Here is a 26,109-nt window from a genome sequence, read left to right on the forward strand (position 1 = left end):
AATCTACACACACGTTAAATTTTTAGCACCTACAACTGTTCCTACCTTGCATCTTGTACCTAGCTTTGCATCTTACTCAGCAGCTGTGTGTATGGTTCTAGTCTCCAGGACTCCAGGAGAATCTGGCTCCTCACGACATACACACCAATACTGTCTGATCATAACTAAAACAAGAAGTAATTAGGGACCTGACGTTTTCTCAGATAACGATTAAAAACATGTAAAATGCAGTTAATTATTTTAAAGTATCAGGCCCACAGATCACAAGTGTCAGAGCTGAGAGTCAAATCCAGGTTTGTCTGGCTTTTTAGTCTTTGCTAAATGCTCCACGTTCAAATGTCATGTTTTAAAAATCTATAGAGTGATCTGAAAGGTCAACAATAAATTATAGAAATTTAGCTAGCTTATAAATATGCATGTGTTGAATGTTTACAGGTACAGACATTAAAAGCTTCATATAATTATGTGATTATGAATAGAACATATAAAATGCAATTCCCAAGGAGAATGTAAAACTAATAATTCAACCTTTTTAACTTCATGACAAATACACTGCATTTTTATAGTGACTACAGAAGCTTAAGAATACAGTATAAAACTTTAAATTTTATATATATATATATATATATACACACAAACTTTCAATGTATGCAATTTATATGAAGGATTTTAAAAGAACACCATATATTGGTTTAATGGGGAAGGGGGTAAAGCTATTTGGCTCCATTTTAATCTGATTTTGCCTTGATCATGCCAAGTTTCAGACCAAAGTTGGAAGTATGATAGGTAGGAAGACCCCAAGGGTGGTTTCCCTGGATCTTCTTTCTCCCTGGACAGAGCCACAGGCCCACAGCTTGGAGAGCACTTAAGAAGGCTAGGATTCTTTTCTGTAGCTTTCCTTCTCCAAGACAAGGAGAGAGTAATGTTTCTCTCTGCATGCACTGTGTCTTGAAACTCCTGAAGGGGAAGTTTCTAAGTATGGAAACCTGAAAATGAATTCTGGATCATTCTGTATTTCTTAAACAGCTGATACTCTAAGGTGACAGAGAAAATATAAAATGGATAGCGTAAATGAATGCAAGACAATAGCATCCTTTTAAATACCCAGAGCACCAAGGCAAGCCCACCAACTCTATTCTTTTGTTTGGATTTGTGTTAATTAAAGTCCTTTCACGTAACTTCACTGTCCCCTTAGACCTGCTCCTACCCCCAAAGAACACTATTACTACTGCATCAGAAATTGTGCTGATAGAAGGCAAAGAAAGGAAAAGTGACTTTCTCTATGATCATAAGCCAGCAAGGGAGAGACCACAGACTTGTTAACTACTTCAAAAACTAACATTTATGAGCTTGTGGGATCATTCATTGTGCTGTAGCATGTTACACAATATAAGACCTACTCCAGCACACCATGCTGAGTACCTGTTATATCTGACCTTGTCAAACTGTGGCTGCTGACTGTATGTGGCTTGCTGCCTGTTCTCGTCAATAAAGTTTTACTGGCATGAAGCAGGCTCCTGGTTTACAAACTGTCTAAGGCAGCTTTTGGTCACAACCACAAATGTTATTAGTTGTGACGAAGGCTGTATGACCCACAAAACCTGAAATATTCACTATCAAGCGCTTTCCAGAAAAAAGTCTGTCAACATCCATACTCTGCTGTCCTGTTTCAAAATCTAAAAGGCACTGCATGACAGCAGTGATATCAAACTCATCCTATGCAAGGAAGTTAAGAGACATCTATATGGCTAGGAATCTTCAAAGCCAAAATTTGGAACCAGATTTTCATGTATTTAGGAGTCCTGTCATTACGCCAATAAGATGTACGGGCTTCCTACTATTCTACTACAATTGTTCTTTTCTTGGTGCACACGATATAGAGTGTAACACTCCAGGAGGGTAAAGGCAGTAACTTGCCCCTCTGTGTCCCCCAGGGCCTCTAGACCAGACACAAAAAAATCCATACTTGCTTAACAAATTCATAAATGCGTGGTCCTTACAAGTTCTTTTTTTTTTTTCCTTACAAGTTCTATTTAGTTTACATCCTCCTAGACACATTCCCTGTTTGTATATTTTTCCAATATTCGGTAAAATTTTATGTGAGTGGATAATTAATTCCTTTATTTTCTGTGAATTGAAACTCATGAGGGAAAGAGGAGGTACGCAATGCAGTAATATTGTTCTTTAAAAGTAAAGGTTTCGATAAACTTATGTCACACAAGTTCCCTAGAGATGTATTTCAAAATCCAGTGTGGGTCGGATGAACTGCAACCTGCCCTCCCATCGCTGCCAGACAGTGACACCTGCTGGAAGAGTCGGATTCACAAGAGGTCAGCACCACTCCCTCCAATATCTGAATTCTCTGTTGTAACCTGCCTGTTTTTGTTTTTCTCTTATGTTTAGAAATATCACGTGGAGATCCAGACAGACAGCAGGAACCTGGGGAGAAACTCTTCTAAAGCCCACGACTACAACAGTAATTAATTATTGTGTTATTTTTATTATTATTATTATTATTTTTTAAAAAGGATGAAAACAACATTAAGGATGTAACAGGCCAGGGTTTAACATTTGTTAACTTTAGGAAGTAAACCGAAAGACACCTGTGTCATTCACTAATGATATTAGCACTTCTTTATCTTACATATAAATCTTCAGAGCTATTATGATTTCCTATTGTAGATGGAAATTTTTCTTAAAAAGGCGCAACCATGTTTTCCATGAAAATCCCAGTGACAGAAACATGCTGTACAGGTTTCATGTCAACAGAATTTCATTTAGAAAAATTCACTTCAATTCACTTTAAGGGTAAATGTGATACAGGCTTTAAACGCTGCGATCCAACATCATTATCTTACACGCATTATCGTTGGCTTAAACCCCCAACAAGAATCATGTGTCCCAGCTGCGCTCTGCCACACTCGATGGTTCTCCCAGTTTGGCAGCTGAAGGCACATATTAACATTCCTAGCACTGAGGTCCGGCATTCTGTTGACAAAAACATTCTTTGGATCAAGGCATGAAAAGCAAATAGCCGGCAGCATGGTTTTTGACACAAAAGGTGAAAACGAGAAAGTATTCAACTAATACCCCGAGAACACAGGGACAAAATTCCTGAGACTATGTAATTTTGTATGGCAAGAAAAATAGGAGCGCCATGTGCGGCTGGCTGGAGGGATCGGACTTTTCGTGAGCACATACTACTATAATTGTAACTAAATGGAAACTTCTTTTAAATGCCAAATGTCCACATTTTAATGGCTGCCTTAGAAAAATGTGTAATTCCTCCTGTTCCATTCAAAGTAAATGATTTCTAGCATCTGTAAATTCACTCCACTTGGAAATGAGGAGAATTCATCTGCTGAAGGATAAAATGGATAGGCATGCAGCCTGCTGTTGCTAAGGGTAGCAAGGAATTTTAAAAATCAAGGGTCTTGGGTCCTTTATCACACCATTTTCACACTGTCCTTTAATAAGTCCTGTTTAACAACCAGGGAGCATGCACATGACCTTGGGGAAGGATATTCTGAGTATCGTGCTGACTGGCACAGTAGAGAATAGGTTTAGGATAATTAAAAAAAAAAAAAAGATTGAAGATAATGCCAGGAAATGAAATACTTAAGGAGAAATAAACCCCGAGTAAACCTTGAGGAAAATAGACAAAATGAGGCAGACATAAAGGAATAACTAAAGAAATATACAGCATTAGGGTGCCTTGGACTTTTGCCAGAAAGTTGTAAGCTGGCTAAGACATTACTGAATAGTATTTATGAAATAAATATTCCGGGGGCATCTGGGTGGCTTAGTCGGTTAAGTGTTTGACTCCTTCTTGATTGTAGCTCAGGTCATGATCTCAAGGTGGTGAGATCCAGCCCTGAGTCAGGCTCGGTGCTGGGCGTGGAGCCTGTTTAAGATTCTCTCTCCCTCTCCATGCTTCCCCCCCCCCCCCCGGTTTTCATTCTTTTTCTAAAAAACAACAACAAAAAAGAAATATTCCAGTGAGATACTTTGTAGTAAAACCATCTTGCCTATTTTGACTCTTTAATAAATTTTGTTGAATGAATGAAAGCTCAGAGATGATATTTCTTGGTGATATATCTTGGTGTGCCACAGAAAAGATCAATATAAAAACCAAACCCCCAAATTTTCCCTGTAAACCTAAAGCACTATCCTTGGTATAGGTTTCTGGGTGCTACTCTGGATAAGTATAGCATTTAGAATCAGGTCTCCCAAACAACACTACTGTGGGTTTTTTTTTTTTTTCCTTTAAAAGGATTTACCCTGTTTCTTAGATGTCCGAGGTGATCAAGATTTAAATATATACAGGAAGTGCTTACATGTCCTGTTAGCATTGATCATATGTATGTGAAGTTCATTAATGTGTGCCAAATCAAACTGTCCCCCTGACAGTATAGTAGGACTCCAAGGGTGGCACAGCTGCCACACTGTTAAACCAGAAACATGTCATGTAGCTATCAAAATTACGTAGGAATCTAAATCAGTATCTAGAGAAGACAATGTCACAAATTTTCATACTGATCAAGCTTTGACATTTTAGAGGAATGGTTTCCCAAAAGACATGGAGCCTCTGAATCAGGTTACTTATTTTCTTTAATCACTATATTCTTTAGTAGACAACTATAATCTATCAGCATCAGTAGTGACAGATTTCAACTGTTTAAGAAAAGCTAGATGACAAAGGACAGTCAGCTGGTGGAGTTTACTTAGTTATTTCAGACTTTCTCTTTGCACAGGGCTAGACCAGCTGTCCCTGGACAACTGCCGTTGCGCGGGCATGAGAGGCATCTGAAAAGCTAGCGCAGTCACTACCTTTTTGAAATAAAGGTAAGAAAGCTCACCGTTGAGAAGTGCAGAGGCACCTTACCACTGGCCAAACCTTTGCATTTTTCCTGAATGTTTACTGTAAACATATATGCAGCATCTGGAATGCCAGTGTGGTTTCTGGCAGTGAACTGCACCAGGGTTCAGTATCAGATCTGTTAGATCACAAATCTGAGAAATAATATCAAGATCCCAGGGTGCTACAAAAGCATCTGATAAAACCGTTCACCATTAAAGAGAAGACAGCACGTTCTGTGCGCAAAGATCCTACGTTGCACAATACAATTTGGTTTGTGCAAATTGGTTTTCATCTAGTGGGCCAGGAAGATGGAGAACACCATCAGGCAGGAATGTTGAGAAGAATGGAGGATCCTATGTGGTATCGAAAGCCTCAGAAGGAACATGCGTGTGTCTGATCCTTACATGGGATCTTGAGACTGTCAGGCCTAGGGGGACTGGAAACCTCAGTGGGGAGGAGGGCCCAGAGAAGCGAAGCTAGCATATAAGATCACTCAGCACTGACCAGCCTCAGACCCCTCAGCTTCAGTCCACCAGGAGGTATATATTTCAAAATTTAAAATTGCAATACTTGAAAACATTGATTTTCCTTCCTGTTTAAAAGTCAGCCACTTCATTGCCTACAACTGTATTTCTAATAATTTGTATGTTTCCTTGGGAAAGGAAATTGAAGGTAAAGTGAAAGACTTCGTAACAAGCTGCTACAATTTATTACTTCCTTATGGAGACGATGAGGGCAAGATTTTAAAATATACACAAACATTAAAGCAGAAACAATTCAAGTCCCTTACCTCTTATAAGAGTCTAGTCCAAAGGGATAATTCTATACCAGAGTGACACTGGCTAATTAATTCCAGGGGAAACAGTGCTCCTTAATTTTAATACATAAAGAGCAAGATCTAAATGTGTCATTGCACATTTATACGTAAACATACAACTGAATGTCACAAGGGAAAAACCAAACCACATTTCCCACCTGAACTTGTAAACTCCATCTACTGGGGAATGGGGGATGTTGAAGCTCAGGGGCACTCTCTTTAAAACAGCTTTTCCAGAAAGAGGCTTTTGCTTCATGGTATTTTTTACTGTTGCTGAATAGGACCATCCACTTAATGAACTCATGCTCCTTTCAGCCATTACAGTCTAATTTCCCACTATGAAATAAAACAGCAGCATCAGGGAGAAAAAAACAAAAACAAAAACAAAGCAAAGCAAAACCAAAAAGCTCAGCAATGAAAATTCCACAGTCACAGATTAAAAGCCCTATTATCTTTTCTTTCCTTGTTTCAAAAACATTTGAAAAAATAAGCTGGATTGAAAGACAGGGGTATATATGCCCAAGGAGGCAATGGATTTAAATGACTTTAGATGACATAAAAAAAATTAAACTTTTTAAATCAAAGGAAGACTTTATGTATCATTAATGTTTAAAAGAATAAAAATACTAGAAAAAAACATACTGAAGAAAGAATGGTTTTCAAATGTCACAACATCAAGAAATTGGTATAAACTGCCACAGCAGAGACTCTGATTACATCTAAGGACAAGTGAGTATAGTTGACACCTGGAACCACTGCTCCTAGGGCTAAAACTCTCTTGCATAGTCTGCCCTGTCCTGCAGCCCCTGTCAGGTATGCGCCCTGTCCCAGTTACATGCTTAGCATCTTGCTCCTTTCTCCTAACCTCGGGGGTTTTGCCCAAGCAATCCTTTTGGTCCAGAATGTTGCCTTCCCTTATCCTACCTCCTTACCAATACTTTTTCTTTCAAATAAAGCAATGTATAGATAAGTAAGTCCCATCCCCTTTCTTCTGGGACACCCTTAGTCATCCTTGGGCAACCAAGCAGGCATCCCTGCTCCTGCCCCAATCCCAGCCAAGTCCACGTTCATGCCAACACCACTGGCCAGGCAAAGAGCTTCTGAGCCTGAGGGCAGTGGCATGCACATCATCTATAGCTGCCCAAGTGCTAAATAAGCAAAAGAACACATTGACAGGACAAGCAACTTTTCTTTCTGAAACTACTGAAAAAGATCTTCATCAATCTGGAGTGATCATTACTGATGGAAAACAGAACAATCAGATAACTTGAATCATTTTCTCGTCTTCTGATCCCGTGACCAATAAATAACAAATGAACAAACTGACACCATCATCACTTCAACAATACCTGTGTCTACCTTCGCCATAACATGTAAATGCTGTTTATGGGTAGAGGCATTAAATACCGTATGATAGCTACCGTCTAATTTTAGTGAAGGGATTTAATGGAAAATTAACATGCCAAATTCTAAAAATAATAATACTGAAAAACTTTCTGACAGATTGTAGGTCCATTCCCCCCCACCCCAAGTCCTTCATTAAATCAACAACTATTTACTATCTATCACTTGCCAGCAACATCCTAAGATGTCGGAGAGAGGGCAGTGAATACAATAAAATCTCTGTCCTCTTGTTTTATTTTCTAGTTGAAAGAAACTGATATTAAAACACACACACACACATCTGGTAGGGTAAGTGCAATAAGCAAAAATAAAGTAGGAGAGAGAGGAGTGAGTGAGGTGCTCTCTATCCAGGGGGTCTCAGGAGGCCTCGCTGAGCTGGTGCCATTGGAGCAGAGGCTGAAGGACATGACGACATGTGCACAAGGCCCCAGGGTGGGACCTGCTGGGTGGTTTCATAAAGAGCAGGGGGGATGTGTGTGGGTGTCGTTGAGTGAGCAAGGACAGAAGAAATGGGAGACAAGTTTGGGAGAGACGGGGTGAGGAACGTGAGTGGGCCCGAGAGCTCCCTGCATGTAGCAGACTGGAGCTCTGAAGGAGACAGGAAACCACTAGAGGGTTTTAAGCAAAATCATGACTTTTGGTCTAGCAGCTGGAAGGATGGGAGAAGATGTTAGGGGAAGTGTGCTTCTTAGAGGTAAGGGGTCAATCGGAAGATTGGGGCAATCCAACTTGAGGAGCCCGTTAGACCCACCAGTGGGGGATGGTGAGCAGATGTATGGATGCACCAGTTTGGGGAGAGGACTAGCATAAGCAGCAGATAGGTGGTACTTACTGGCAGAAGGCTGAATGAGATTACCTAGTGAGTGGGCACAGACAGAAAGAGCCTAGCCACCACAGCCCTGGGGCGCTGCACTTACAGGCCAGCTTCCACTAGAAAATCAGATCCCCTCCAGACATGCGGGAAGCCTGCATCCTACTGCAGGCTTCTGGACTTTCTCCCCTAAAAATACAGTCAGCTGAGGCACTGTTAAGCAAGATCCCATCTCCAACTATCATTGATTTAATGGAGTGGAGCTTCTTTTCAAAGGATAATAAGATTCAACCTTAGGACAGTAATCAAGAAAACACAAAGACGGCAGGCTTTTATTCATCCAATCAGCCGCAATTTAAATTCTTACAGTATAAGGCACAGATGAGGATGTGCAGAGACAGAAATTGTTCTAGAAAGCAATTTAAAATTATAAAGCAAAATTAATTTTCTAGGTATCTACATACAAGGTGGTGCTGTTAATGCAAATTTAAAACACAAACCAACCAACCACACACTGTTCATGGATATATGAACGTACGTTAAATGAATTGAAAAGAAAACCCCTAACTGCAATTAGGGTTTGCCTCTGGGAGACTGACCAGCAAAGGTGACCTGATGTGTAAATGATCTGCTTGGCTGTGTTTTTTCAAAAATACACTGAATTTATGAAAAAGACTTGAGGCAAACACAAGAAAATATAATACTCAAGTCTAATGCGAATACATGACTGCATGTAATGAAACTCTTTGTAATCTTTTTGCATTCCAAAAAATTTTTTTTGAATCAAAATATTTTTTTAAAAGCACAAAACAGAAGAATGAGAATAAGACCACGGGTATAAAGCAACAAAAGTTACTACTTTTATACCTATATTCCAAGCCCATAATAAAGCAAGAGTAGAATATGTTTGTTGGCATAGTCACAAAGAATTATTAAGCACAGTACCTGGTAAAATCCATCTATATGCTATAATTTACTATTCAAGCCAAAATTGTGAAAAAAACGGAGTATGCTACCCATAATTACAGTAATTAAAAAAAAAAATTAACCAAGAGTAAAACAAGTAAAACTACATAGTTTTATCAGAAGATCTCATCTGAATAGAGAATTAGGTTATCAAGTTTGAGTTATAATCTAAAATCTGCTTCAAGTGAATGAGTGGAGAAATACAAAAATCAATGGAGAGACAAGTAATCCCATCAGTCAGCCAATCTAAACAATGCATGACAATTAATGGAAAGCACACTTAATTTTCCTATGCAAATTTAGGATATAAACACAACCTTCCTTTAACTTTAGAGAATTCTACAGATATTTTCCTTAATTTTATAAGACATCTTCCTGAAGAAGTAAAACATGTAAATGAGAGTATATTGTAACAATACTTTTTACATTTAATACGTTTTTTGGACATTAGCATTTCACATTTTTACTTTGTTCCTTTTGTATCTGTGGGTGATAATAAACTTGCTGAAACTTATTCATTCTTCCTAGCTTTTTACTTCCGAATGACTCTATATAATAATACAGCAAATAATAAAGGCAAATAATAGAGTAAAAAATTTTTTTCTTGGCTTCATTATGGCAGTTAATGTACCGCATGATTACTAGCAGCAGAAAATAAACCAAACAAACCGTTTGTATTAGAAGTAATTATAATTAATTCTATTAAATGTGTAAGTGTCTTTAAACAAAAACACAATACAGAATTCAATTTATGGCAATTTGAAAATCAGCTTTTAATGAATATGTTCCTAGGACAGAAAAGATATCTGTACGTGAATGTGATACACAGTTTTATATCCTGATATTGGCATCTCCAATATGTATCAAAGCATCAAGGTATCTAAAACACTTAAAAAGCTCCTTATGGTCCTAAATTTATTATGATTATCTTTGTCTTCTATCAAGATGTGTCAGTTTATTCTCAAAAGAGAGTTAAAGGCAATTCTTTCTGTGTGCTTAAAATACTGAATCATATCAGCTGTACCATTTAAGATGTGAGTCACTTCCTTTGCATATTTAGAAATAAATTCAGGGTGATTCATTTAGTGTGTTACTGATTGTCAGGTGGAATAAAAAGAGTTTGCCTTTTACCTATATTTTCAATGATGTCCTCACCATTTGCTCTTTGGAAATTCTCTAGGCATCAAACTAATGCATATCAACAAAAACACAGCAAGCAAATAAAAAGGCCTAATTTAGGGCAGGTTTCAAAAAAAAGTAGGACAACTTTCTAAAGAAAACTTATCTCTTTGGTTGATAAATTCTTGCCTTAAAAATAAAGTCTTATGAAAGAATAATTCTACTCTCTAATTAGAACAGAGGAACAGGTTTATTTTCCCTCAAAATTGGTTAGAGATAAACACTTATATTTGTTGAGTTAACACTGTTACAAAAACAACCAGTTAACTTTTTCTAAATAACAAACATTTTGGGGAAGCAAACAAATGTTTTACTCCACAAACATTTCCAGAGCAGCTGCTCTGTGCCAGGCACCACACTAAGGGCTGTGGGTGAGGGGAGTAGCACTCCTTCATCAATTCTGCTCAGGACATGCTCAAGAGTCTCCGTGAAGAGGTGAGGTAAGCATTTGTAAATAATCCAAAAATAGGGCAGAAGGAGATTCAGTGCTTTCAGGGAGCAAACTCTAACATACTACAGAAGCTGAGAGAAGGAAAAATGGCTTCCTGCAGCATGGGAAGGGAAAATCAGAGAAGGCTTCATGGCGGCAGTGGATTTGAGCTCGACCTTGAAGGGAAGGAAGATTTTGTCCAGTGCACACGGGGAGCCATGTTTGCATGGGGTTTGAGGGTGGGGGGTTTTTAAGGGAGGGTTGGAAACACAGACAGCCAGATCAATGTCACGTAAGCAGGAAATTTAAGCATTAGGGCAGGTGAAACAAAGAAATGAGAAACAAGGGTGAAGAAGTAGGTGGACACCAGATTACAATGGACTTGGAGGATGTGAGGTCAAGAGGCGCATCACTTATTTGGTAGGCAAATGGAAACCAACGAAAGACTTGCAGCAGAGAAGTAGTATGACCAGACATGTGCTTCAGGGGATGGATGGGTAGGAAGGAAGACAAATTAAAGATGGGAAAACTGATTAGGAGTCTATTGCATCAGGTAAAGAAGCAGTAATGACAATAAGAACTAGGAAGTATTAGTGGGACGAAAGAAGCATATGGATGCAAAAAAATAGCACATTGTACACAGCATTTATGAAAAATATGGAATAAAGCCTTACCTGATTCTTCTGTATCTTGTTCATCTATTAAACCTACTGAGACGCCTAAATCCACACATTTCTTGCTATGTGTCTTGGACTTCATGTGTTTTGTCAGATTTCCTTAAGGGAAAAGAATGTTTACTAAGCTTACGTAGTATTATTTTGCTATTGCATTTGTCAATACTGGCAAATTCCAGTTCTATTTCAAATGAAAGCACAGACGGTGGTTATTACACAATTACAAGACTAAAATTTGGACCAAGAAAATATTGGTTATCTATATGTTGTAATAACTTTGCTGTTTATTACTAATAACTTCTCTTTTTCAAATCTACCTCCTCTACTTGGGTAAAGTCTGTTTTTGCCTTTGGTTCCTATTCTGTAGTCCACAATTATTTCTGAGAACATTTTATGCCTATTTAAAGTTCCTTTGGGACTACACTAAGATCTGTGGTTCCTGGAATCTCTCACTGTGTCTGCTGGATCTCCCCCATGGTACTTTGTTTCCTTGCATGCTCTGTAGTTTCTATTGTAAGCTTATCTTCAGCAAGATTGTCCTCCACAGAGTCTTAAGGACCCTGGGTTGCAGAAATATCTATGTGGGTCAGTTTTCCAATTACTTTTACTTGTGACTTCAGGTTTCAGACCACTAATTCTAGACCAGTTATTTTATATTAATTAATTAACTAATTAATTAATTTATTGGCATAACAGATTTATCAGCATTTTGCTTTTTAGCAGGTGCCTTTTCCCTACATGGTCCACAAAGTCACTGGGCAGAAGGGCCAGACTTTATTTCAGAAGCCTTGGACTCCATTCTAGGATTGACATTAAAACCTCAGGGCTGGGGGGCATATATCTGGCTTCGACTTTTCCATGAATTCATTTTTTTTCATTTTAAATTCTATTTATTTATTCATTTAATCATTGTTCTTTTTTAAGTGTCTGTTTGCTATTATGCTGGCATGGAGTTTCCTTTTTATTTCTTTACCTGGGAATTTGCCTTGTTAAATTTCAAGCTTGATTAGCTATTAAAAACTCATTTGGAATATGAGAAAGAATTTCCTACACTAATTTTACTTCCCCGTATTGACCATAAGCCTCACGATAGTATCTCTAAAGATGTGTTTCCTTTGGTAGCTAATGTATCTAAGTATTGTTAGGTTAACTGGGAACCACCAGTACAACTGTCCCAAGTAATCATGAACTTGGGGAGAGCTCAGATTCTTCTAAGGATAACCAGTAGCTTGAGTGGATAATGCCACACACACACACACAAAATTGCCGACAAGGGAAAATGATCTCTTTTGAGAAAAGAAACAAAATCTAAAGACTTAGCTTGGTGAGCAGTGGCAAAGTAGTATCTGAAAATAAGCCTTTAAAGGAGCTAAATATGTCTGAATTGTTGGTCTCAACTTTGGGCCTGCAGTAACTAAAGGACCTGCACCACTGCTGTATTCGTCAAACCTCAGTACCACTACAAATGCCCTAAGTCCATGGCACTGGTCACACTTGTTCAAGCCAATTCTTGCAGTGGACAGTATGCACAGCAGCCCAGAGCTTAGTGCTTCAGGGGCTCAAGTATGAGAAGGTGGGTGCATGGTCCAGATAATATCTAACACCCATTAAACCCTGACTTCTGTAATTGTAGAGGTGACACCTGACTTAAATGGCTTGGCCATGTCTGAGAGTTACTTTTAATACACTTTAAAAAAAAAAAAAAAGAAGCAAAATGGCAAAATGTTAATGATTAGTAAAAGGTGGCTGGTATATTGGAGTTCATTTTACAGATCTCTACTTTATGGTATGCTTCAAAATTTTCACATTAAAAAGTCATAAAAAATGGCTTGGCCATCTCAATATGGCTAAAATTTCCACGTGTAAGTCAAAGCACTTTCTAATATAATAACAATATTACAGACTCAACTATGAGTTCCACTAATAGTCTCTTTCAAAGTGCTTTTGTTCCCTATACGGACAGCTAGAGAATGTTATTTGTTTCTTATAGAAGTTAATGGATAATTGTAACCAGGTAAATTTGGGAATATAAGCTTTTAATAAGCACATTTTCTCACAATTTGAACTATTACTTATTATTAACCTACTTCTTAAATAAGTTAAGATAAACAAAACAATCTGCATTTTAACATGCAAAATATACATATTAAGATGCAAATATCCCCTTGAAATGCTATGAACCTTGTGCGTTAACTTACTAAGTAAATTTTTTAAAGATTTAATAAACATTCATCTAAATCCTCTGGAAAGCACATGAGGTTGTTTCTGGGTTCGGATGGCTACAATATGGAGTCTAGCCTTTGGCGATAGAAATGGTAGTAAATTCTGCCGAGATGCAAGCTCACTGTGTATTTTCTGCTGACTGACCTTTAAAGCAGAACAGTGAAGACAAATCAATTAAAATCCTTTTGAAAATGTACTCATAAAATAAACTGAGAACAAATGAAGTAGAGATTTATAAGCATTACCATCAGAAGCATCACTTTCTAGCACTGCAGATCATTCATTTGGCAGCATTTTGCTCTCTCTGCATACTCCTATTCCTATAACATTGTCTTTTCATCACTACTTCTCCTACTATCCAGGCACATCCAATGAGAAGTAGAGGTGCACTGCCTAGGACAACAAATCAAGTAGGGCAACATCTACAGCCTAATCCAAAATCAAGTCTCTTATTAGTTAGCTACTTTAAGAAGATACTATGGAATCTGTTTCACAGATGTTCATAGAAGGCAGACTTCTACAAGGAAGCTGACCCGTAAAATAAAGAACTATCATGCTGAGAAGACGAAATTCCTGAATTTCTAGTATTTTCTTCACCAGTCTCCCTAGCGAGGGTTGCTTTCTTCAAATGATTATTGTCACATAATTCCAGTGAATTACCTGACAAGACATGTAATGTAAATTCAGATAAGCAGCACGTTTGAGAAGTGGAAGATGTGAATACTGTGAAGGCTGCTCGCTCACTCTTCATGGGACGTTATGCTCCATCATGTCTTTTAAGAAATACCAGTCTAAAACTTGATTCAGTGCCATTTTGAGTTATTTCTCTAAGATTACTATTTGGTGATTCGGAGTAGTTAGTTTTCTTTGCCAAGAAGTCTCTGTAGTTTCATTTGGTTTTCCACGCCTAAGTGTTCCTCCCTTTCTTCTCCTTCTTTTATGAATTTTGACTATCCTGATTCCTTTCCCTCCTTCTATTAAAAAATACCCATTTCAAAAAAAAAATACCCATTTCACAGTCTACCTCGATCCTCTTTTATTTAGCAACATCGCTTTGTATTTGGTAACCTTTTATTAGCAACACTGGCTTCTTTCTGGCCTCCTGGTCTCATATTGGAAAGTGACCAAGGTTTCTTAATCACAGGATCAAAACCAGTGAAAGAGCAATATATTGGGTTAAGAGATCAAAGCACTTTCTTTTATCAGAGCCTGCACACAAGGCCAGGAAGAGCATCCTGAAACCCACTCTCCATTTCCAGAAGGAGAATCCACATCACAATCAGAGGACCACCAACGGTGAACCTCCCAATTACTCATGAGGTCTTGAAACTATTCAGAAACATTCAAAGTGAGCTGAAGAAGAGTCCTGTTGCTGTTATTTCTATCACTCTGGTATTACTGGCATTCGAGGAGAGTGAATTTGAAGCTGCTGCTTAATTGCTACCCATCATAACTTGTTTAAACGCCAATTAATACTAAGCAAAAAATGAAATCAATTTTGCTGAAGAGTTGACCAATCTTTAAAACAAAAACCCGAAGGCCAACATAATCAGGAAAAAAGTGAATATTCACTCAAAACAGATAAAAATAAAGCTTCTGTAAAAAAATTATCAATTAAGTATTTTTTACAGATACTACGCCTTCAAACAGGTAATTTTATGATTACATTGTTTTGTTTTAGAGAGATTCTCAGTTTTTAAAGGGTGGTATAGGAAATTAAAGTCTCAAGTAACTTATTTTTATATAATGATTCATAAGCAAGGAGCCTAATGGAGAAAGTGAGCATTATTTTATAAGTAGTGTACTCATTATTAGTACTGGGGAATCTGGAGAGGGTAAAATTACCTAAACTATAATAAAGACTTACAATTTAAATAAAAACATATGAAGAATACAGAAAAAGAGTACTAAATATAATTTTAATGACTAGTTTTGAGTTGTATACACATTAAATAGTGCAACAGAAATTTTTGAAGCTGAAAGTCAATAGAATTTGGGTAAAAAACAAAAAACATCATGGAAAAAAGAGAAATAGCTATTCATGCCTAAAATTAGATAATAAAATATGAACACAATCATTATAAGTTTACTATAGTTATTATTTAAACTTTTTCTTCAATCTTTTAGCATAGAAATGAGTTTACTTGTAATCATGAAAATTTCTTTCTCCTCTTCTGCCCCAAAGTATTTTTGAAACGTATTAGTCATCAGGTTATACAACTCTAATTTAGGGAGTAAAATGAAAAAGGGCAGTTGCTCCTTTTAAAATGTTGTATTTATTATATATATTGTAAAAGCGTATAATTAATTTTTTTTTCCTTGAGAAGTCTAGAGACAGATAAAGAAATAAGACTACCATGTTGACAAGATGTATTTATATTAGTCACTTTAAGCTACCGCATCCTGGGTCAAAGAGTATGTAAAGTTGGATCTTAGCTCTACTAACTCAACGCATATAAAAAGGACCAAGAAGCAATGTCATCTCATACCTTTCGTCTTAAAGGAGAAGTTACAGTAAGTGCAGTGGTAGGGGCGGACATCTGTATGGGTCCGTATGTGTTTCTTTAACATACTAGGTTTCTTACAACGTATTCCACATTCTTCACAAATGTACTTTCCTCTTCCCCTGCCTCGGACATATACATACTCTTCATTTGATTTATATCTAATTTAAAGAAAAAAAAAATGATTAGGGAGATTGGATGCTGTGTCTTTGAGAAAATATTGATGATTAGAATTCAACTTACAAAATACAGCAAGTCACAATCTTTATACTCAATACAAATTTTATGCACATGTAAGTAACAGAATATTCCAGCTTTTTGCATCAACACTTAAAATGCAATAGCTAATTCTAATCAAACAATCTTGATACTAGGTTTAATTTTAGCAGAGTACTCCCTTTTTCTAAGCCACTCTTTCAAAAGTTGTCTTATTATTAAATTCAGTTACAACTGTAAATATTGAAATATTTCTTGGCTTCGCCAGAACTATAGTCAGCTTTTACCATGTATTCTTCTCATTACCAGATATACAAAGGCATCAGATAGGCAGTAAATTTATCGGACAGCAGATTGCCCAGGCCACTCCTTATTGTAAATCCACGTGAAACCCAGAGTTTACCCTGAAAGCAGTTCTTAACCGCTTCCTAGGACCTACAATGTTTCCTAAATATTCTCTTGATCAGAATGGAATTATTTAACACGATAATCTAACATATATTTTGCCATGAAGATTCTGTTAATAAGCTGAGAAACCTTGCAACATTTATATAAAATTGGCACTGGTAAGTCTTCAGTCACATGAAAGCAAATGTACATTTAAAAAGTGCGTTTAAATGTACATTTAAAAAGTAAAATTTGTACTTGCCCTCCATCAAATATTTTAATTCTTCTTGGTTCACTTTTGATTAAGGAATTTTCTTTATCTTGCTCACTGTTAATTTCAGAGGCATCTTTATTGCTGAATTCAACTACTGTGGACTTTTGATTACCTAATGCTCTCTGAAAGGGAAAAAAAAAAAAGAGAAACTAATTTAATAAAACTGGAAACACAAACATGCCAATGTTTCACTTGGAAATCAGAACATGGCAGAGAACTGTACATGTAGGTAACTTAAATGGAATGCATCTCGAGGAATTCAACATGTTTACAGGTCATTGGCTCTCTCCCCCTCCCTTAGCTTTCAGCTCTCTGCCTGCACCACAGCAAACCAGGAAATTGTGCGTTGTTTGAGAATCCCACCGCAATCCGCTCACCAACCACTCACACTACAATTTAATTATTAAAGAGCTTTATTCTTTATTCTGCGGGAGACCGGAAAGAGCTCGCTCCCTTGGATGGTATAACTATGTCTTAGACTCCCGAGACACCTGACTACATCCCCTTCAACTTGAACGCACTATAACCGTGCACCTGTCAAGCAGAAGCCTCATTCCCAACAGTCTCCTTGTCTCCTATCATTTTAAACCAGAATGATGTTCCCCTCTACCTTCTCAAAAGTTCCTGAATGCTGATAACTGTGAGACACTGGTCAGAAGTCAGGCTGTGGCCTGGTAATAATTCTCTAGGAAAGTAGGTAACAAACATCAAAGTGATAAACAACATGTGCATTTCCTATGAAGACTTCATAGTGACAGCGCCTTAGGATGTCACACATGTTCCCTCTCCTTGGCCACTGCCATTCTTATATCTCTGGTGAGGCAGGCAGCATAGGAGGTTACAGCCAGTGAGGATGGGCACTCTCGGGGTGAAGTCACTTGTCTGAGGTCAAGCTTAACAGCCAAGGCTCAAACCCCCGTCCTCTGGCCAAAGTCAACGTGAGGCCCGACTTTTCTGATCAAGGGACCATTTTTGCAAACCTTTAAATACCACAGCACCTAGCAGAGGGCTCTGTATTGACATGACTTAACTACCAGCAAGTGACATGAGAGTGGTGCACCATGGATGGAGAGCCTGTGCAGCCGCAGGGGTACCCTGGGGAGCCCCTGTCCTTTTGAGGCCAGGAGTATAGCAAAGCTGCTGGCCCAGTGTCTCAGAAAACTAGTGTGAGGAGCTAATGACACTGACCCTGACAAGCAAAACTGCTTCGGTCTCCTCTTCTCCTGGCAAACACATCGGGTTCCCCACAATCTGCAATGCATACACATCCCTTCCCCTGACTTTATACCGTTAACACTAATTCTACTTTTTAGCTTCTTTTCAATACCTAGTTCCCACTTATCTTTCGCTCACTTTCTTACTGTCAAATCTGGCTTCTATTCACCAGTCACCAATGAGCTACACATCCCAAGATCCTTATCCCTTCCTTAGTCTTTATACGCTTGACCACCTGTGCAGTCTGTTGTTGATACCTTGCTTCTCTTGGAAATCATTTCATTTCAGCACCTGTCCCTTCTTGTCCATTTTGAATTATAAATACATTAACATCTGGGTTGGGAGTGAACAGTCAATCCAGCACCCAGTCCTCCACAACCACCTGCCCCTACAACCCAAGTCACCAGCGATATTAGAACTGCTCAGTCCAGGAGCCATGTTCGTCTTCATCTTTTTGTGACCTATATTTGACTTCTCCATCTGAGTAGCTTTTCTTGAAATTTTCTCCTTGAGCTACGTGATCCCACTTTCTACTGGTCCTCCTCTTTCCTCTGTGAACCATCTCTTTAGTTTCCTGTGTGGGCTTCCTTTATCCATTCAACCCTTTAAGTAGTAGTGATCCCCAAACCCATCCTGAGCCTTTCTTCCTTCCACCCCCTCTGAGCAAGCTCACTGATTATACATACCAGTGCACCTAGGAATCCCGACACTTTCCACTGGAAGTCATTGCCTAGCACCACATCTAGATACACATTCCGGAGGCATTTCTACCAAAGCACTTGGTACTGAAGGGGAGCCACTTTTCTATAGGCACTTCAGGAATATTCATGAAGCTCTGTTTAAATTCTCATAATCAAAAATAAATAAATAAATTCTCATAATCAGGTCTCGTCTTTCAAGATTCTGAGAGTTAGTAGGTCTAGCATAAAGTCTGGGCATTTAAAAATTAAATTCTGAATGATTTGGATGCACCCTTCTTCATTGAAAATGGATCAATGGATCTCCATCATCAAGCAAATTCTTTGGTCTTTACCTATACTTCCAACTTGAAAGCATGTTGGTGTCTCAGACTTAACACCTTCTGACCATTGCAGAATCCTCAGGGTTCCTTAAAACAAACCAAGTGCTTTCTCACTTCTGTATCATTTCAGCGGACTATCAAAATTTTTCCTTCTTGTTCACTTGAAAAAAAATTCCTACTTTTTCCTTTTTTAAAAAGGACTCAGCTAAAGTATCTCTACTTTTGGAATATCTTCCCTGTATTCACACCTCCTCAACCTACTGGCAAAGTTAGAGACTTCCTTCTTAAAAGTGCAATACACCTCTACTGTAACTGTGATACTTAAGTACGTTCTTATTGATAAGCATATACATGTCTATGAGCCTGTATTAGACGCTTGTGAATCTGTAGAGGTCAAGCACTTGCCCATCATTCTGAATGGCAGAGTTCAATACGATCTCCTTACCTATTTATTTATTCTCACTTCAGTGATTTTTCCCATTTTATGAAGTCAAAAACTCTACTCAAATTGATTCCACAAATAACCCCAAAGTAGAGTTTTATGACCTTACTCTCTACATCTTGACCAAATCAACTTAATTATCAAGCGTATGAGTCAGCTATTCTGTGACTCTTCTTTTAGCACTAAGATGATTCCAACACTGGGCGGGAGTGGAGACTTGCAAGGCAAGGGGAGAGAGTGGTCAGGTACACACGCGTAAGTGTGAATGGCTCTCTGCTTATATTTCAAAGTGAAATATAACACTCTTTGATTAGTCACACTTCTGTTCCCCTGCACTAGGGGGGACATAGCATAAACGGAATCTCCTACCACTTAGTGTAAGAGAAAGATGAAAGTAAAACTATGGTTATCTGTACCATCACATAAGGACTTAAATACTCAGCTCAGGGCAAGTTATTTTCAAATGTTTCAAGATAAAAATCACTGAAGGATTCCCTGTAACCCTTATCAGTATAACTCCCGGGGTAAACTTATCATCCTTTCTTTCGGGTAACTTTATACTTACAGAGCACAATTCGTCACTCAAAATTAAGATACAATTTCCAATTAAAACATTTAAAGGCACCAAGACACGGCACAAACTATTTGTGAAGATAAATGATATGTCAAGTACCTTGCTCAGGTTGCTTTTCCACTTGCTTGAATAGACCAATAAATCTGATTTGGAATGGGTAGTTATTGCTTGACAATATAGTGATTTTCCAGTCTTCTGTTTTGAATTAAGGAGAGAAAGAGCAACTTTTGTAGGCAAACCAAGTGGGTTTGGATTACTGGCACTAACTGTCCAATCAGTATAGGCTGAGGTTTTCTGGTCATTCTGAGGCAGATGCAACGCCTTCTGTCTTAACAAGTAACACCACGTAAAGTTGGTTGAGGTCTTCAGGCTGGGGAAAGACAGCTGCTGTGTGTCTCCCACATCAGACACTAAAAGTGTGCTGGTTGCAGCTGGACTTTGCTCTTGGATGCTCTCTTTGTCACCCTGAGTTTTAACTCCTGGGGACTTCCTTTCTTGGTTACTGTCTACACATTCCGAAGGAGAACCTGCAGGAATGGGTGAATTTCTCACTGTAAGAGTTAGTGATGTGGATGACTTGACCTTTTCAAATTCTTGTAGTTCGTTTATGGGTTCTGTAACTAGAGACTTCGAGTGTTCGGATGACAAATGATCAGCTGGTAAAACATCTGTCAAATGAAGAGCCTCACCACTAATTTCAGGTTGAGAAAAAATATCCTGTTCCAAGAGCACACCTTCAAGAGGTTCGGTGGTACAAACCTGCCTCACTAAAACAGGTTTCTTCTGTTTATTAACTTCACTAGGTCTTGAACTCAATGGTTCCAAAGGTCTAATCTCTGTTGTACAAACAGCCCCATTCTCATCTTTAGCTCTCTTCTGGTGCTTTTCCATGGCAATATCTAAACTATTTGCTGGGGAAAGCATCCTTTTACTTGAAGCTGAGGATTCTTGCTGGGGGGAAAGTCTACCAACAGACATTTTCTGGGTTATGGACAGGGAATCTGGTGGAGAAAAATTCTGGCCCATCTCTGGGAAAACATTTTCACAAACAAGTTCCTTCTCTGGGTTTGGCAAAACATTCTGGTGATCTTTTTGCAATTTTGGCATGGAGTTTTGGTCTTCGCTTATTGGCACCATGCTACAATTAGCCTGGCAAATTGGCTGGTTGGATAGATCTTGTGTCACCAGGATTTGTGGCAGAGGTGTGACTGTGGCAAAACAGTATGCTGGAACGTTACTCTGCAGATGCACAGGCAATGCAAACGATGTTGGCACCTTCTGTGCCTGACCACCGAGCGGCCCAAGCTTCAGTGGGGGTTGAGCACATGAATTAGGCATGGCATCTATTAATTTGGTTGGTAACGCTAATGAAGTCCCACGGTGGTCAGCCCCAACTGGATCCGAAAGAACTTGCTTTGGCAAAGAAAGTACAGGACTAGAAGAACAAGACTGGCTTGAAGTGAAAACCTGACAGTGAAGTTGGTATTTCGGAGCAAAGCAATCTTTACTTTTAGAAGACACACATAAACTGGGATTTGCATCTGGTTTGACACTCTGTGTAGACACTTGCAGAGACATCTGTGTGTTTTGATGGCCAAGGGGTGCGTGGATTTGATTTAACAAATTAATACCAAAAAGCTGTTGAACAGGGAGGATGTTAGTAGAGCTGGAACTGGAAGTTTCAGTTTGCTGATCCTTAACTAGAATCTGGGAGTGCAAAGTATTTACAGGAAACTCGGCTAAAGATGCATTAGTGAGCTGAGGGCCCTGAAACGGTGCTGTGTTCGCACCAGGAAGAGCAACTGTTTGGAAAGATGGTGGGTTCACAGGAGACACATGACTATCTGGAGCTATGTTCAAAGATATCTGCCGCATGAGTGGACCTCTCCTTCTTTCTAAGAGAGGCACGTGCCCGGTGACCCCCATGCCAGAAGGGGACCTCAGGGGCTGCAATTCAACAGGTGGTGTTGTCTGAGGTGGGGTTATGCTTCCACAGTCGAATGATTTACTTCTGAAATCAGAGACCTCCATGGAGGTTTGCATGCAGCTAATCTGTTCTGAGGCAGCACGCCTCATTTCCCGGTGAGTTCCAGGAACATTAAGTGTGTTTGAGCCAGCTGGAATCATGAGAAAATCTGCTCTGTTTAGAAAATCGATTTTGGAGGAAGCCTCAGTTTTAGAAATATCCTCTACATCTAATGAAGCTGAGAAACTGGAAGTGTGAGATAAACTACTCTCCCTACTCAGACTCCTGGACAGAGTGGAGTCAAAACTTGACTCTGTTGAAGAATGCTCCATCTCGGCAAGACGGAGCCTCTTCTTTTTGGGTGGCAGCTTCTCTGTTGGCAACTTCGACAAGGTTTCACTACGCTGAGGCCAGCTGAACTTTTCTGATTTTTCCTGATCATAGCCTTGGGCTTCCAGGTCCCGATCCGGCTCTTCTGTGACTAGAATTTCTGGGACTTGGATGTTGTGTTGCCGAACTAGTCGGGAGGGTTGTCCCAGCACATGTCGTTCATTTGAACTCTTTCTCAGACCATCCTGAAGTTCTCCTCTTAGAGCATCTGATGACAGCACAGGCTGGTGAGGGTGAGGTGTATTCTGAGGAAGGAGGCCTTCCTCTAGGGCAATTCCTATTACTTTCAAAGGCCCAGGCTTCCCTGTTCTATTCAGCTCCTGGAAGGTAATGGGGGAACCTCTTTCAAAAGACTCAAGCTTGTCGAATGAATTGGGTCTGCTCAGTGAGTTTGTATGCTGAATCACTGAGATCCCGGTTCCTTGCCTCTTCAGCTCTGTCTTGTCCTGGGAAGTTGAACCAAGGTGTTGCTCAGAGATAGGGGACGGCTTTGGATCTGTGGTCTGCTCGGGGCCTCTGGCAACCAACTGGATTTGGGAGGTTTGCAACTGTATGTTTCTGTGCTGCTGGTCACTTGTTATTGCAATATTATGCTTAGACAGAGTGGAAGCGGGGCCCAGAGAATTCTGAAATGGAAGGCCTTCGGAGCTTTTTGGAGAAGCCCCCCTTTCATGTTGCTGAAGTTCATCATCATCTCCAACGCTTTTCATTTTCCTCCTTTTTCTAACCTGGGGCGTCTGTTCCCACACCCCTGTGGAACCAGCAACCCTGTAGTGGAGAATCTGAGGCTGCGTACTATTCGGCACAGGGCTGTGTTCAGATTCTCTCACAGCTACCTTTGTTTTTGGTCCGTGTAACTCTGAGCAGTAAAATTTCTTATGGTTTTCAAAATTCTCCAGTTTTCTATACCTGTTTCTACAGGTTTCACACTCAAACATGGTCCCTCGCCCCTGATGGGACTTCTTTTTTTCTAAATGCGAGCCTGGTGCCAATGACTTGTTCCTTGCCGATACAGTGTCACCAGTGGCACCGCATCCTTGATAGCTCTCATCCAAGGACTGTCCAGTACCGAGCAGGTGATTTTCACTTGCTGAAGAGTCTTCGACCGCTGACTGTCTGACAAGGGTACGGGGGTGCGCACTCTGGGGTACAGAAGTGTTAGGTCCTGACACAAAGACATCATCGTAGAAAGCGCCAATTTTGTCATCAAATGACTGGCTTCCTCTCAGTGGGTGGGGGGGAGGTATTATGCTCGCAGGTACTGCTGAATAACCTGTGGTAGGCATAGAGTTACTTCTTGTAATAGGCAAACAGTCAAGGGAAGGTACAGACAGAAGAAATACTTGCTTTGATTTTTCCGTAGGGGTGAAAGGGGACTTTGGTATATCAGAGCTTGAACTTGTTCTCCGTCCCATTGGTTTCAAATCAAACTGAAAAGAATCTTTAAAAATGTATGATTTGGGGGAATCGATACTTCCTCGTCGTGAGAGAGAGGTTCTCCGTGGCTTTACACTATCCAGCTGCTTATCATCCACCAGGGCTTCGTTGTCGGAGATAAGCTTTGATATCCGTTCTTCAAGTGTTTTTGTTGCCAAGGGTGGGCGCATCTGACCTGGTAAAAGCAATGCTTTTTCATTTGTTGACAGAGTTGAGGGTGCTGGTGTATTGATACGAGGTGCAGAGGGCCCATTATTCTTATTTGAGTCTTGTTCCATGGTGGGTAACGCTCTGGCAAAGGGAGTCGGCGGACTCGCTGTCTGGTCGGCACTTTCAGAACGTGAAAAGTAACCAGAATCTGTACTTCCCAAGCTTCGAGGACTCAGCAGTTTTCCTTGTTGCTCTTGGGGGCAGTCAGTAGCCTGCTGCCTTTGTAGTTGGGCATGTACCGTTCCTATGTGTGGTTCTTGCTTCCCTTCTGGCTGACTCACATCCCCTTTCTGACGAGACTTCTCGTCAGTCTCTAGGGAGGATGTCCAGGCTGAGTGGGACAGTACACTGGCTCCCTGAAGGTCCTTCTGCTTCTGTGCACCAGACAGTTCAGCCTTGGAATCCGTAAGCTTTGGGCTGTCAACTCTTAAAGGGGACACGCTGACCGGGTGGACCACAACTTTTGGTAACTCTGCCACAGCCTGTGATTCTGAAGCTTTGTCCTGTAGTGAAAAGTCACCCACCACGTGGTCTGGTTTGCTTGGAACGGAGCTTGATTTTGGTAAAGCTTCGGAATTTGATATCATTTTCATTATTTGCACAGGCTGCAGGTCCATGGAGGCCAGATCATTCTGTCTTTCATCAGCAGCCCCCTCGTCATCACTCTCCCCACTGTCTTCTACGTCTGAGTGGATACTAAGTGCTTTGGGGGACTCCTGTGACAAGAACAGACCACCAGCATCCGGTTGTAAGACAAGACCCAGTTTGATAGTATGTGCATGGGATTTTTTGTGCTTGTAAAGATTGCTTTTAGTCTTAAATGAAAATCCACAGGTCACACAGGGATAGGGTCGTTCTCCGGTATGGGAGCGGATGTGCTTTAAAAGCACGCTGGGCTTTGCACAAGCTCTATTGCAATACTCACAAATATATTTTCCTTGTTTTTTGGGCTTCTGATCTTTCAGAAGAAGATTGCACATTTGTTCCACGCTATGGTTAACGACAGAGGCGACGGGAGTCGAATTATAAATTGGTGGGGGAGCTGACTGTGTAGAATGGGCTGGACTTACTGACATCGGTGAAGCAGAATCCATTTGCTGGTTTTGAGGAGTAACCTGAGTTCTACTGGAAGGTGAGGTCAGAGCCACAGATGATGTCACTGCTATATGATAAACCTGTTCGATTTTGGCATTCTCTTGATTTTGCAGATTTGCCAACGACCTCGTGAAAGCTGGACACACTGGAAGCTGCTGATTTTGTTGGTTAGGTTTGGAAACAAAGTGTTCGTGTTGATGGTATGACTGAGAAATTGACTGAACTGTGGCTTGCTCATTCTTCTGAGTGGCAGACACATGCACTACGTATGAGGTACAAGGAGAAGGCTGTGATTCAGAAACAAATTCTTGTGGGGTCTGATTTGGGGCATCCGTTGAGCTGTTGTTTAACTGAGAAGGGGGTCGTACAGTTTTATTTGGTCTCAGTTTTTCAATCTTAACTGCACAAGACGAGCCCTTTCGGGACAAGGTGCTCAGCTCTGGCTCCATTGCTTTCAGTAAGACATCGAATGCGGTGTTTGTGTAAGAGGAAGAAGTAGGACTACGAGTGGAGGAGATACATTCACTGTGGTCAGTCCTGGTTTTACTTGACGAAGAACCAGAGTCACATTTTGTGTCCAGGAAGTCTAACTCGGTGGGGTCAGAGCCTTCCGATCCCCATCGACGCAGTTCAGATGCGTGCGGCAGAAACAAGGGCTTCTTTGGGGAGACAGAGTCTTCGGATCTAGGGGCCTCGGCAACTACCCCAGGTGTTTCTCCGTTTTGTTTGGTAAACTGCTTCCCATTTTTTACGGGACTAGGATTCTGTTTTTTGTGAGACTCTGAAGCACTCTGAAGAACGGCAAAAGATGACTCTTCTGTATTTTGTTTATGTTTTGCCTGAAGAGGATTCCTCAGTGGGGATTTTGGTATTTTTTTCAGGTGATTCTCAGCTACAATCTTTTTTCGTTTCACACCTTTAAGTGACTCTGAAGTTGCTTTAATGCCAGCCTCTAAGATTTCTGTTAAAACAAATTAAAAATAACAATTGGTAAAATGGTATATACACTCTAT

General features: G+C 39.9%; 1 protein-coding gene across 8 annotated transcripts in view; it reads right to left on the bottom strand.

Moving 5' to 3' along the window:
- The window catches only part of HIVEP1 (HIVEP zinc finger 1), a 141,599-nt gene that overhangs the window by 13,021 nt on the left and 102,469 nt on the right, over positions 1 to 26,109 (bottom strand). For 7 of the 8 annotated variants that reach the window (XM_072729140.1, XM_072729142.1, XM_072729138.1 and 4 more), the window contains 4 exons: positions 20,098 to 26,057; positions 16,735 to 16,868; positions 15,855 to 16,030; positions 11,143 to 11,244 (listed from right to left, as the gene is read on the bottom strand). In XM_072729140.1, the coding sequence (XP_072585241.1) occupies positions 11,143 to 11,244; positions 15,855 to 16,030; positions 16,735 to 16,868; positions 20,098 to 26,057 (6,372 nt within the window). The remainder of the gene's footprint in view (positions 1 to 11,142; positions 11,245 to 15,854; positions 16,031 to 16,734; positions 16,869 to 20,097; positions 26,058 to 26,109) is intronic. The other variant, XM_072729144.1, reaches the window with a different exon arrangement.

This window comes from Vulpes vulpes, chromosome 12 (genome assembly GCF_048418805.1).
Source record: "Vulpes vulpes isolate BD-2025 chromosome 12, VulVul3, whole genome shotgun sequence".
In the NCBI taxonomy this organism is placed as follows: domain Eukaryota; kingdom Metazoa; phylum Chordata; class Mammalia; order Carnivora; family Canidae; genus Vulpes; species Vulpes vulpes.